Genomic DNA, 13,354 nt, shown 5'->3' with positions numbered 1-13,354 from the left:
GTGTGATGGTTGGGCATGAAATTTCATCACAGTCATGAGTCTGCAGAAGTGAATGGGGCGTTTGTGGACGGAGGGGAGGAGGACGGCCATCGGCTTCCTCTGCTGAGCAGGAGCTGACACAGCCTGTGCGTGGGCTGGGGAAGGAGCGTGACCATGCAAACCCTCCGTGTGACCACAGGACAACCCCCCCACGCCACCCCCTGCCCACGCCGCCCTCATTCCCACCCTCCCGCAGCGGTGGCGCTCGGCTTCAGTGGCCGGGCTGCAGCTGCACCAGAGGGAGAAAAACCACTGTTGCTTTTTGCATCTCCCCCTACCTCCTGGGAAAGGACAATCGCACGTGAAAACACCAGCTGAGTTTCACACAGATCACCGCGCCAACTGGGGTTTGTGCTTTTGGCTGGTTTTTGCCTTTTTAAGGTAAAGATGCAGCGATGTGGAGCGTTCGCACGGATGCCCTCTTGGAGTGGGTGCCTTCCCAGCCTCCTCCCTCTCACCTGGCTGGCGCAGGCTCCGGGAAGCCTGACAGATCTCTGTGTGTGTGTGTGTCCCTGGATGGCACGAAGGGAAGAAGTGAGTCAGATACACAGCTCTGCCGCTCAGAGAAAATGAAATCCCGCTCCTCCATTGCACAACCCCGGCGGCTGTGGCATCCGTCACGCTCCCTCTGCACACACCTTGCTGGGAGCCGGCAGCTGCAGAGGGGAGGAGGACACATCTACCAGGATACATATGGAAATGGCACATGATGAAGTAGTCACAACCTCACCAGTAAACCTCTATCTGCTGTCCAGGCTGCCTCCCCCCTCGGATGCACTCGCTTTGACGTTTCGCGATGACCCGTGGTAGGGAGACGCACCCTTCTCAGACAGTTGTGTGCACTTACCAGATTAAAGGTGATTAATTGTACCAGGCAGTTCCTGCTACATCTTAATCAAATATACATAATCAGCGATGCTCCTGCACACAGGATCCTTGGAGCTGGAGCAGGTTTTTTTTTGTAAACTCTTGCACGTTCCACTCTGAGGATGAGAAGCCTGAAATATCAGTGGTAGGAGTCTGAAGTATCCAAACCTGGAGTGACGGCGGGTGAGGTCCCTGGGGCACCAGTGCCTCTCAAAGGACTCGCTCCGGTGTTAGAAGCCCAACCTCGGAGCTGGGAAAAGCACCGTCCGTAGCTGAAGGCCCCCGCGGTTCAGCTTTCCGGGGTGCCACAGCAAACACAACCACACGCCACCTCGGAAGGGGGACACAAACCACCAGCAGCCTCTGACCAGAGAGTATTTTGCATCATTTATTTAAATACCTATATTTATGCATTTACAAATTTTCATAGCTCTGTTTGTAGCTTTTTTTTTTTTTTGTAGACAGTATTGCAGAGAAGTTAGCTTTTGTAAAATGAGGTCCATGTATAAAACTATGCAACAGATTGGAGGAAAAAAAACACAAAACCAAACCAAGTTTCCTTTCATACTCTCTAGAATCGGAAACCAAAGAAAGTGACCGAATGGAGGGGGAGCGGGAGAGGAAGGAGTGGGACAGACCAACCTCAAACCAGCGGCTCTCTCACAAGCATTACACGTCAGTGCTCAGCTACAGTCCTAGCAGGATAGTTCACGTTTCCGTCGGTGCAATGCCTCTTTGCTAAAGCTTTAGCAGGCACGTAGGTCTCTAATGAAAAAATAAAAGGAAAGGATCCTACACACTGGGAATGCAAAGCCCGGACAGCCTCGGGACAGGGTTTAGGTGTCGTGGCACGACATGCCCGAAGGAGACTGCACCGACTCACCAGTAGCGCATCCTCATCCCAAACTTCATTTTGCATAAAAAGTTCCCTTTAAGAAATCTTAGCATTTAAAAAACCCGGTATCTGAGCTCTTCTAGCCTCAGTACGTAGAAGAAGTCACTTGAAAAATACCTCCTGCTTTCCTCATTTGGAAGCTTCAAAGTAATGTTTTGCTTTAATTGATACCAATTTAACAGCTCACGGATTCCCAGCGTTATCTCTGGGAGGAAGAGGCAACAGATATGGCATTGCAAGATATTTACACACATGGTACAAAAATGTCCAAGGGTATGAAAAATCACCAGTAACACAATTTTGCAGCAGCCTCATTTACACCTGTAATTTTATACCATTTATTACATTGTACTAACACACCAGATTCAAAGATGTGCACTCCCTTTAGGACATTCAGGAGTTACAAATATATTGTGATTGCATAATTCATATTGCACAATTGTATAAAAACATAAATACTAGCTATTCTATTTATTTATTTATTTTTTAAATACAAAATACATGTCACATAGTCAAATATTCTTTTCAAGTGCAATTCAGGTGCTCTCTTTAGTCCTTCCAAGAAAAAGGCAATTTTGATAGTTTTGGCACAAAGTTTAACCTCCGCCCTGTGCCAACAGTTCTAATTACAACACGTATGCCCGAAACTTTATATAGTAGCAGTCATATACATATAGTATAAAAACATGGTATTTACAAACTGAACCGAACGTACACAAAGCAGCGGCAGTGGCCGGTCTGAGCGTTACTGGTGCTGCCGCGGGAGGGTAAGTGCCCCTCATGACTTATGCCGGTTGCTGCGGGTTCACATTCATGGGCGGAGGGTGTCCTAGGAGACCGATGCGCTGTTTCTGCTTCCTCTGCTCCGTCATCTGGAAAATTAAAAACTTTGCTCATTAGGCCTAGATGCTTCCTGTGCGTCAGCTCGCCGAAGGACCCGGCGCTGCCTTTTGTGGTTAGCGTTTACTCTGAAACCCACTTTCTACAAACAACGCTGCCCCGTCCGCTGTGCCAAGCGCTACGGGAGGGAAGAGGCAACTACAGCCCCGTCTCGTGTGCTTGTCGGGGGCATCCGTGCACTCGCCCGTGCGGCCGACTACCGTTTTGCAAGGAAAGAGCTCGGGAGAGCCAGGCGGCCAGCGTGGATTAGTGCAGAGCAGCGCGCAGAAACCTCCCCCGTTAGAAATTCTTTGTAACCCGTCCAACGTACGAGGCAGACAAGACGCAGAGGGCGGAAAAAAGGGGCGAGCCCTCAAGTCAGGCTGGGAATACCCTTGTCTTTGCTGGAATAGACTCGAGCGCTCCCGCTCTAGTCAGGAGTGAGCCAACATCCCTCTCCATCTGCCAAAAGCCAAGATGCGAGGCAGGGACGGGAGGTTAACCACTTCGCTGCCAGACAGCCACAGTTTTGGCAGTACTTCCCAGCACATAAAATAACGTTTCTCCCAGTTAGTGCCATCACCGTGACCTGGAAATGGATCATCATTTTTCATTACTGATACCGAAAAACATCCGCAATCCAATTCTCCACTCTTTTTCAAACCTTGGGAGGTTTCTGACAACTTGCGTAAGCCGACACACACCACGTAAGGAGCGACTCCAGCATGGGCAGACTCTCCAGCAGCCAACAGCTGGATCGCTGCACGCACTCTCTGCGTCTTGGCTTTGGAGGAGCCGACACGTGGGATGGCTTGCAGCAGCCGTGCCAAGCAGGATGCCCGGACAGCACCTTGCCCCTCTACCACTGAGGCAAGCCCAATGTTACTCCTCAGGGAACCGTGCTCCACCGAGAGCCCCTGCACCCTCAAAGCAACGTGGGAACGCAGAACCATTGCCCGTGGTCAGTGGTGGCACCAACAGCGTGCACAAGCAGCTGCGCTCGCGTCCCACTCCTGCTGCTCCTTCCCTCAGACTGAGCACCCCTGGCTGCGGAAACAGCCTCTGTGGGGCTGAGGCACCCCACCGGCTCACCAGGGCATCGCAGGACCCCACCGGCCACTCCAGCAGCACAACTATGCACCAGAAAAGCTGGCCCAAAAGCCAATTCACCCAAAAAAGTAATCTTTCATTCAAGCATAAGATACAATCTCTCTTTATGAAAACTCACTGGGTCCCCTGCAATGCTTTTCCTGTAACATCTCCATCCACGACCTGGCTCTGAGGAGAAGGACCTGGGAGTCCTGGAGGAGAAAAAGTTGCCCATAGGGCAGCAATGTGGCCAAGGAGGCCAGTGGTCTCCTGGGATGCACTAAAAGGAGCGTGGCCAGCAGGTGGAGGGAGGTCATCCTCCCCCTCTGCTCTGCCCTGGGGAGGTCACAGCCAGAACACTGGGTCCAGTGCTGGACCCCGCAGTTCAAGAAAGACAAGGAACTACTGGAGAGAGTCCAGTGGAGACTACGAAGATGGTGAGGGGCTGGAGCATCTCTCTGCTGAGGAAAGGCTGAGAGCCCTGGGGCTGTTCAGCCGGGAGAAGAGCAGACGGAGAGGGGATCTCATCGATGCTCAGCAATAGCTAAAGGGCAGGTGTCAGGAGGATGGGGACAGACTCTTCTCAGTGGTGCCCAGTGACGGGACAAGGGCAATGGGCACAAACTGGAACATGGGAAATTCCACCTCAACATGAGGAAAAACTTCTTTACCCTGAGGGTGGCAGAGCCCTGGCACAGGCTGCCCAGAGAGGTGGTGGAGTCTCCGTCTCTGGAGACATTCCAAACCCGCCTGGACGCGTTCCTGTGCAGCCTGCTCTGGGTGACCCTGCTCTGGCAGGGGCTTGGACTAGATGAGCTCCAGAGGTCCCTTCCAACCCCGACCATTCTGTGATTCTATAACCATTTAATTTTTTCAATTTTCAGATATTTAATCACAAATGTCAGCCAATATAACTGACTGCGGAAGTAACTCCAGGAGAAGGGAAATAGCGTGTTTGCACATTCATTTGTAACACCGACTTGAATGTATTTGTCTAAAAACTCCAGTTTTGGTGATGGTGAATTGCCTTCCCACCCCCATCTCGGGGTACCCCAGCGTGCTCAGGCAGCCGGCCCGTGGCCAGCCTTGGGTCTGGAGTTCGTTGTGGGGAAAGAAATTCGTCAAAACAGGCTGTTCAGGGGAACCTCCAAAAAGTTCCTCCATGCGCCCCTGCCATCCAGCACGGCACACACCGCTGCTTTCACTCAGGCTAGCCGTGTATAATTACACTCATTTAACCACTGGGGAAAGGACTGAAATACAGTAATTCCTCTTGAAACCATAATTAAACTCATCAGCAGCCCGGTGCCTTGCTCATCACCTGAGCCAAGGGAGGCAGAACTGTTATTGTACCTTTTCAGGAAGATGACCGCAGCCTCCTGGGGACAGGTCACACACACCTCCCGGTCCTCCGTACCATGCTTCTGGAAGTCTGTTTTCACAATGGGCAAAGGGGAGCGGGAGGAGCGGGGTCTCCCCATGGCTCTCCAGTCTCAGCCACACACACAAGCTACTCCCTGGCTCAACTGGCTGGGACTTTTTTTTAACTGTTCCTAACTCCCAAGTTGGGAACGCAAAGAGGCAATAAGGACTTCATTTTAAAGTTCACACTAATTAGCTTCACTGAGCAAACTAAGAGCCACAATTTCACACGGCCAATAAACTGATTCAGAGGACACAGGAAATGAAAACGGAATGAAAAAAAGAACAATGAAAAGGGACTGTAACAGATATTTTTCATGCTGCGTAGAAAAAGGGATGGTGCAGCCTAATGCAGGTGTCCACAGAGGATGTGTCTTTTAATAAAAGGGAAGAAAAAAGCAACCAAATGTAAAGCAGAGAGAGAAATGGAATTGCAACGTCGATGCAGAACATTACCGATCCTGCAAGATGCGTAATGCTTGTCCAGAGGGCACAGTGCTGCAGGATGGAGCAACTTTAATCTCTATCACATTTACCTGGAGACTGAATCTCTTGCAAAAGCTTGACCGCTGCAGCACCTGCACGCCTGGGCCTAAAAGGCAAGAAAAGCCCGGCACAAGGTATTGCAGGGGAGCTGTCAGCTACCGGGGTAATGCTGACAGGATTAAAAAAATAAAACCAAGGGGCTTGAAGTTCATCTGAGTCAAGCTGGACTCACCAATAATCATCTGTAATGCTGTAACACAGGCTGCTGGGTCCAAAGGTTAGGGGTGAGTTGGAGTTAACTCCGGGAACGGGAGCGTGTGCGAACGGCAGGAGCAGGGTCCCACGCAGGCGGGCACACACGGACATGCCAGCCCCTGCCCGCCAGGATGCTCGAGTGCCTCAGGCAAAGCCAACCCCAGCAGCAGCTCCAGCCACGAGTCACGTTTGCGGCGATGGAGGCCAGGGGTCTGGCCGGTGCGAGGGAACTGTCCTGAGCCAAAGTCCATTAGAGACGCCTCGCACTCACTGACACGGGGCTGGAAAGGGCTTCTGCGTGATTACATCTAATCCCCTGCTGTTGCAGACAATTATGTTGTAATCTTTTTGCGCAGAATTAAAGTGATCAAGATTTTAATGGCTCTTGGTGCACTTCCTCGTGAAAGCAGGCATGCTGGATTTCAGTTTCTAACAATTACTGTCTCCAGAAACCTAATGAGCTTGAAAAGCAAATGAATGAGAGGTTTTCCCTTTATTTAATTACAAGGAAATAAATACAAATAAAAGTTCCCCGAGTTAGTTCCTTTTCCTGGAGACAGTTCCAATCATGAGGGATATACTGGTTTTGTCAAATAATTGGAGCATCCTGCAACTTAAGCAGGGCTCTCAGTAACGGTACTTAGGGGAATTCCTAAAAGCTATCACAACATTAATGAAGCTGGTTTCCTCTTTTGCTTTTACAGTCAAATAGCTCTCTAAAAGCTAAACCCTTCATTCTTATTTTCACAAAGAACGAGAAGGGTTTTTAGTGCTTGGTCAGCCAAGAGCTGCAAGCTTCAGAAAGAAACGCATTCTGATCCAGAGCTGGCTGCGGCCGATGGAAAGACTCCTGGTGACTGCAGACCACTTTGAGTCAGACCCTTCAACAGGAAGACATAAGACACATGTTTCAAGATAATTGTTTCCAGGCAAAACAGCAAAACCACTACCCGGCAAGTATTAAAGCACAGACAAAAGAGCAACCGCCTCTATCCTCCATCCTCAAAACCAACGAGAGCAAGGGGGTCCGTGGCACGGAGTCTGAAAACTAATTACAGCCAACAGCAGCAAGGTTTTCTGCACCCAATCTGACACGTTAATCCCTTCCTTGTGCTCTGCGGGGTGTTGGGTAAAAGGGCCCGGCTCCATCAGAAACGCAGAGTGTGATCGGAAGGCGGGGAGCCGGCACCTCAGTCAATACTGGCTTCCAGAGACTCAAGTCTCCACGAAGATAACTGGCTTACAGAGAAAGGAGGCCAACCCGGAGCAGAGGAGGAGAGCAGGAATCCGATTAGTACTGGAGAGAGTTGTGCCAACTACGCTACAGTGGGCAGATCGCATCCGAAAAGATAATGAACCAAATCTGCTCGCCCTTTCTGCCTGATGGATTCCATCGACTGCCCCGGGACACCATCAAGTGCAAGTCAGCAATTAATTTTATCCAGTGCCCATATCTATATAAACTTAACTAATTGAACCATCTAGCTCAGGTTATTAATTCATAAAGATAAGCACCTAGTCACTTTGCCATCACAAACAGCTCCCTATAGGGCAGGCAACAGCATTTTCCCTTTTCCTTCCAGTTAGGCTGTTATCTGTACGGACAACATGACATAAAGCCCTGCTGCCTCTGTGGCTTTCACAAAGCCATCGCCGGCTTTGGGCTGGGAACGATCCCTAACATCTGCTCAAGACCCAGCCAAGCTGAAAGTTAACACAAGTCCTCGAAATCTTGCTGCAGAGAAGAACTGCCGCACTGAAAAACCACTCAGAGGTCTACACAGTGTTCAACACACTACGCGGACTGTTCAGCAGCAGCAATACATGCCGCAGTGCAAAATGTTTCTGTGGGTATGTCAGTCTCTGCTGCAGCCTGAAGTGTGACAGTAGCCAAATTCTATCTGCAGTAGCAGCGGTAGCAGGGAGGAGAGCAGTGCAAGCTAACCACTCAAGTATTTCTCCAGTTTCTCAGTGGGTTTTGAGGTCCGCGCAGCAACACAGCACTTCTATCAATATCACACCCTCTGACTTACAGGATCGTGCTAAGGTCTCGGGTTAAAACCCGTAACGACAACAACAACAACACCAACACCACATGCATGCAGGCTGCCTGCACCAGCGATGACTGATTTAAGCCAACTTCAGCTTTGATTCTTTTAAAGCAAGTTTTGCCTTTCTGGAGGTGGCCACTTTGGACCACAGGGGCTCGGTGAGCACTGCCAGGCAGCTCAGCAGGGGCGCAGGGTTTTGAAAGGACATTTTGTTTGTTCTCTTCTTTCCTAAACACAAGTTACTTTACAAACGGGGTTTGCAGAAGCCACGGAGCTGTAAAACACCCCTTTGTACGACAGGTTTGCAGGACCTTTGTCCTGCCCGTACCAGTGCGTAGCCGCACGTTCGCAGCCAGCTCTCCCTTACCTGATCTTTAAGCTCTGACAGCTGGCCAGAGAGGTTGGTCACAAGCTTCATGGTGGACTCCAACTTCTCCTGCAAGTTCCTCAGCTCGTTCTGCTCCCCTTCCGCGTCGCTGCTCACAAGTGACATGGCCCGCATCCGGGGGAACCAGTCCAGGTTTCTCTCCTGAGAATCACACACGAGTTCACAATTAGCATTTGCCCAAGGAAAACCTGCACCCGAGTGGCTGAGTGCAGAGAGATCTCCAACGCTGTGCGGGCACACTCCTCAGCTACACAGCCTCTGTAGTTATTTTCATTTGCATCTTACTGGAAAGTCTGCAAAATTGCTCGCTACAGGCAATGAGGCACTTCAGACCTAACTACTGAAAATTAAGGCTGCTTATTGTTGGCTTTTCCTTTCCAGCAACTCCCTCTCCCCAGCCATTTCTTCTTCAAATACACTTCACTGTAATACACAAACGCTGGACATTAAACCAGCCCAGATTTCACATCCGGACAAGAACTTTCCAGTGCTAGAAAATCTGCCCCCATCTTATAGTCTTTTAATTTGTCTTTGTTGGAGATTTTCTGCTGATAAAGCTGGTTTGATTTTTTCAGTCAAGCAAAGTCTGGACATGCTTTCTAATGAAAGAAACCACGTTCTACCTGGAAATACATTCCTAATTGAAATACTTCCTTTTTAATGAAAAAGAAAAAAGAAAAAAATTCATATTCCGACTGGCTGATTCAGGCTAAAATGCGGGCCAGATTAAGTTATAATGAATTGCTTATAATAAAATTTTCATTCAGGCATACAAATTCTCTAATATTCCATGTTTAAGTTACAGTCAGGAGCTTCAGTGGACACGTGCTCGGTTTTATTGGTATGTACATAGAGGCTCACACATACACTCACGTACACGCCAGTGACGTTAAAAATAAAAGCAGGAACGGAATAGAAAGCCACAAAAGAGGAGGAGGGGTGCATACCGCATCTTGACACCTTAAATTTCAACACCGAACTGGTTTCCTATCTAGTCTGGTTCTCCTCCCACGCTGGAGATACTCTCTGAAATGGAAGTTAAACTAACACTGGATGAGATAAGGATGTGTGCGCTCTCGTAGATGACGCTGCAACAACTGGTAATATTTTAAACAAACCAGATGAAACGGTAATAGCCTACTGGATTCGCAGTATCCCAAACCAACGATCAATTGACATCACTGATTAACGGCGACCAAAGTTCGCTCCGCTTAGCAGGCCAGGCTCTTCGCTGGGCTTTCTCTCAAACCTAGGGCTTATTTTTACGGCAGAGCAAACTCTCTTTGGCTTTTTGCCATTCCCTGCCCAAATCTCTAACTCGAACCCGCTCTCCCACCTCTCTGTCCCCCCCTCCACGCTCACTCATCCCCAGCAGCATCCATCCCACTGAAATGGGGTCTGTCCACCTCTACGGAGATTTACAGCCACGTCCTTTCTGCAAGTCAGATGTGATGCCAAGATTCATCGTCTTAAATTAGTTGCTTCTGATCTGCTTGGAGTTTGCTATTGCTGAGATTAAAAGGCAGAAAGTGGGCCCTTTCCATGCAGCGCACCACCGGATCCCCACGTGATGCAGAACTGCCAGGAAGACTTTTTTCCTCCTGATCTCTGTTTACAGGGCAGATGGTTTCTGCTAATAAAAGAAAAAAATATATGTACAAAAAAAATATGCCTTTATCAAGACAAGTGCCAAAATATTTTGGACTTTAGGAAACGAGAGTCCCACAATTAAGATTTAATAGTAGTAACAGGCGACATTTCACTGCGTTCTTCCAGACGTAGTAAAATCCTCATTAGGGAAGAGGGCAGGCTCGGCACCAGCGCTCAGGTCCAGCACCTCCCCCCAAGCATTTCCCCTCCCCACCCAGGGAAAACAAACTAAACCAACTGCTCTTCCCTCCCTGCTCTCCTCCAGGACAGAGGTTTTCAGGGTCAAGTCAAACTAGACTGAAATGCAATTTATATTCACAGGTTTGCCTGGACCCTCAGAGGTCTGTGTCCTGAGGCTTCCAGGCAGACGCAGTAGCAGAGCCCTGAAGCTCCCGTCCATTCCTCACTTGCTGTGCAAATATTGTTATTTCACTTGTTCCCGAAGAGGTGAGCTTTCCAAGCCCACCCCAGAGTGCTGCCAGGAACCATCCTTCTGAAGGATGAAGGGGACAAGGGGAGCAGGACGTGGAAACACCAACTTTTCCCTACCTGCAACATTTCACTAACAAATCCCGCGAACCTTTTCTAGTATTACTTTGCAATATAAGCAAACGCTGTAGCTGTTGCAGAGGCTGCAACTTGATCGTTACAGGCAGGGAAGGTGACAGGCAGTCTCGGATGGTGAAACCAAAGCATCAAGCGTTAGAGCATTGCCAGCTTCTGCAGGCTTGTCAGAAGTTTCATACTCACTGGCTTTCTGAAAGCCCCAGCTCTTGAAGTTCACTTGAGTATGGGAAATCTTGGCTTTCACTTGAAAAAACAACAAAGTGCCTCTCTAGTTCTCATGGTGAAAGACTAAAAACAAAAATGCTCCACGTGAGCTGAGAAAGGAGAAGGCTAACGAAAAGGAGACATGACTCAGGGCTGCCTGGGCAGTCTCCTGGACTCCCTTTTGAGCCTGGAACTGGGAATACCCCTGCTGAGTTCTGATCCACCTGCGGAAGACCCAACAGGGGCACCTGGAAATTTGCTGTGCAGAGACAGACTTGGGGAAGGACATCACTTTGCCAACCCATGTCATGGGCTGGACCTCACCTGCCCTCCTGATCAGGTTTCAAGTAGCTTGTTGGCATGACTCAAACCCAAAGTTCAACCTGGAAGTGTCCAGCTGCCACCCAGCCAGAAATACGGGGATGTCCACCCAAACAGCCCGGGCAAACACCCCAAGGTGAGGAACCGTGGGGACAGAGGTGCTGGCAACACTGCAGCGATGCAGGCAGAACTGGCCCCTGTACTCACTGGCCCATGATGGCCGCTGGGACTCTCCAGAGAGGGCAGCAGGGATGCTGCCAGCACGCAGGGGCACACCTCTTCCTCCTCCTCCTCTTTGCATACACCATCCTGCACCCCTTCGCTCTGGCTTCATGTTGGAAACCTTCAGCCTGTTCCTGCCACCTGCACCAGTGCCGCAGAGACAAGCTGGAGAGCCTGGATGTGACCAGACGGCTGAAACGCAGACTTCTGCCCCAAAGGCAGGAGGGGTGGTTGTGGGGGGTGTTTTCTTTTAAATAAATAAATAACGATGCCTCAAGCGGAGACAGTGAAAACGGAAATAAGCAGGAATGCAGAAAGGTCAGTGGCTGACAAGCCCGCTGGGCCGGCGTGCGGCAGTCAGCCCGGCTCCCGGCCCCTCTGCAGAGCGCTGCTATTCAAGGTTGAATAAAAGATTTATATCTCGATGATCTAGTTTCTGCTGAACTTTAACTGAACACCGGGGTGCCTTTAAAGATACAGCCTCACATCTTTCACCAGGGGTTTTGCTAGTTTTCAGAGGCGCTAAGTGAGCTGTGAAGGGAAAGGCTCCCCCCGCAATCCTTTTCCCTGCCTGTCCCTGGTCCCGCCGGGCTGCTGGCACCTCGCATACCGATGCCTTTATGCACTGTCTGCTGTGGTCCTCCTGCGAACGGCGGCACCAGGATCCTGGTGTGCAGTCAGCTCCCTCTTCCCGTCACAGCCACGGCTTCCTCTGCTTCAACAGACGAACCGACTGAAGCCGCTGACGGAAGCTGGCTAACCACAAGTGCTGGGTTTCGGGTTAGCTCTTTTCTAGGTAAAGTTGGAAAAGTCCCTCTGGTAGAGCAAATATCATTAAATCTCAGACATGGGGGCGATGCTGACCGTCCACAATTGGAAATTTGAAAAAAAGAGGAAGCGGCACTGCATGATGCAGATGCAATTCATTCTGAGAAGTGCCCGCTCCTCCCTACTTCTGCCGAAGAGTTTATTCTAAGAAAGGTTTCTGAGGCAACCTCCGCGTGAGCCCTGCCAAGAGATGCATTAGCCCTGCTCCTCAGGCAGGAGGCGGCCGCTAACGGCACGGACCAGGGCTTGTCCTCGCTGTCAGCCACCGCGAGGAAGTCGCCGCTCCTCTTCTGGGTCTCCATTTGCTCAGCTACCACTGCTCCTAATATTTATGGGGTGCTGAAGGGCTAATTCAATGCTTAAAATAAATCCTGTAGCCTGCCATCGGAAGGCTGTCTAGCAGCCCTCGCTTAGAAGGGGAAGGGCGGCAGCAGCAAATTTCAGTTTCTGTCATGTGTTGTTAAAAATCATACCCATACCGCTAATAAACAGCTTGGTGAAGCACTTTGAAAATTACTTTTTTTGTTTGTTTGCAGTGAGATAAAACTCCTCTTGGTTCTTTCTTGAGCTTCCTGGAAAAAGCCCCGCATCAGGTTCTCTCTTTCTTCTGCAAAGGGACCACCATCACTTGTTCCACACCAAGCCACACTTCTCCCCTCGCCATGAAGAACGGCGCTTGACTGTGTCCCCCCTCCACACCAGGAGTATTTTCAAACCCTCACATCCACCATGTCTCTAAACAGAAGGCTGATGATACAGCGTTAATGATATAAAAAAATCTCATTTTGCACTGTTTCCATAGATTAAATACCTAAGTGGTCTTTCCACTGGTGCAGAGCAGGGAGGCTGGAAGACAGACACCATGCCCAAAGGTGGAAGATGATCACGTCCCTGTATGAAATGATCCCCCCAGTGTGTCCCAGTGACTGCCCTGCTGCAGGTGACTCACTCGAGCCGAGTGTTGTGTTCACCAGCAGTGAAGTTACCCCACCAAGCACCACCCAGCTCGATGCGACCGTGGCAGCTGGCCCCGCTGGGAATCCCAGAAGGCCATCTCCTTTCTCCTGCAGAAACAACAGAGCCACCTCTCCACAGCAACCTACTTCTGCGCTGTTTGGATCTACATTTTAAGTAGGACGCGTTTCACCACGATCAGCTGGGTAGGACAGAACAATTAAGCATGCAAAGGCT

The 13,354-nt window shown here is 50.0% G+C and overlaps 1 protein-coding gene across 1 annotated transcript in view; it reads right to left on the bottom strand.

Annotated features, from left to right (window-relative positions):
* Positions 1–1,278: 1,278 nt before the first annotated feature.
* ITPR1 (inositol 1,4,5-trisphosphate receptor type 1) overlaps positions 1,279–13,354 on the bottom strand; it is a 182,507-nt gene continuing 170,431 nt past the window's right edge. Inside the window, exons 60-61 of the mRNA XM_074603193.1 lie at positions 8,351–8,512; positions 1,279–2,673 (exon numbers count right to left, since the gene is read on the bottom strand). Coding sequence (XP_074459294.1) covers positions 2,587–2,673; positions 8,351–8,512 — 249 coding nt within the window. The 3' untranslated portion in view covers positions 1,279–2,586. The remainder of the gene's footprint in view (positions 2,674–8,350; positions 8,513–13,354) is intronic.

This window comes from Larus michahellis, chromosome 10, assembly GCF_964199755.1.
Source record: "Larus michahellis chromosome 10, bLarMic1.1, whole genome shotgun sequence".
In the NCBI taxonomy this organism is placed as follows: domain Eukaryota; kingdom Metazoa; phylum Chordata; class Aves; order Charadriiformes; family Laridae; genus Larus; species Larus michahellis.
The sequence above is the reverse complement of the archived record's forward strand: the minus strand, read 5'-3'. Positions and strand labels throughout refer to the sequence as shown.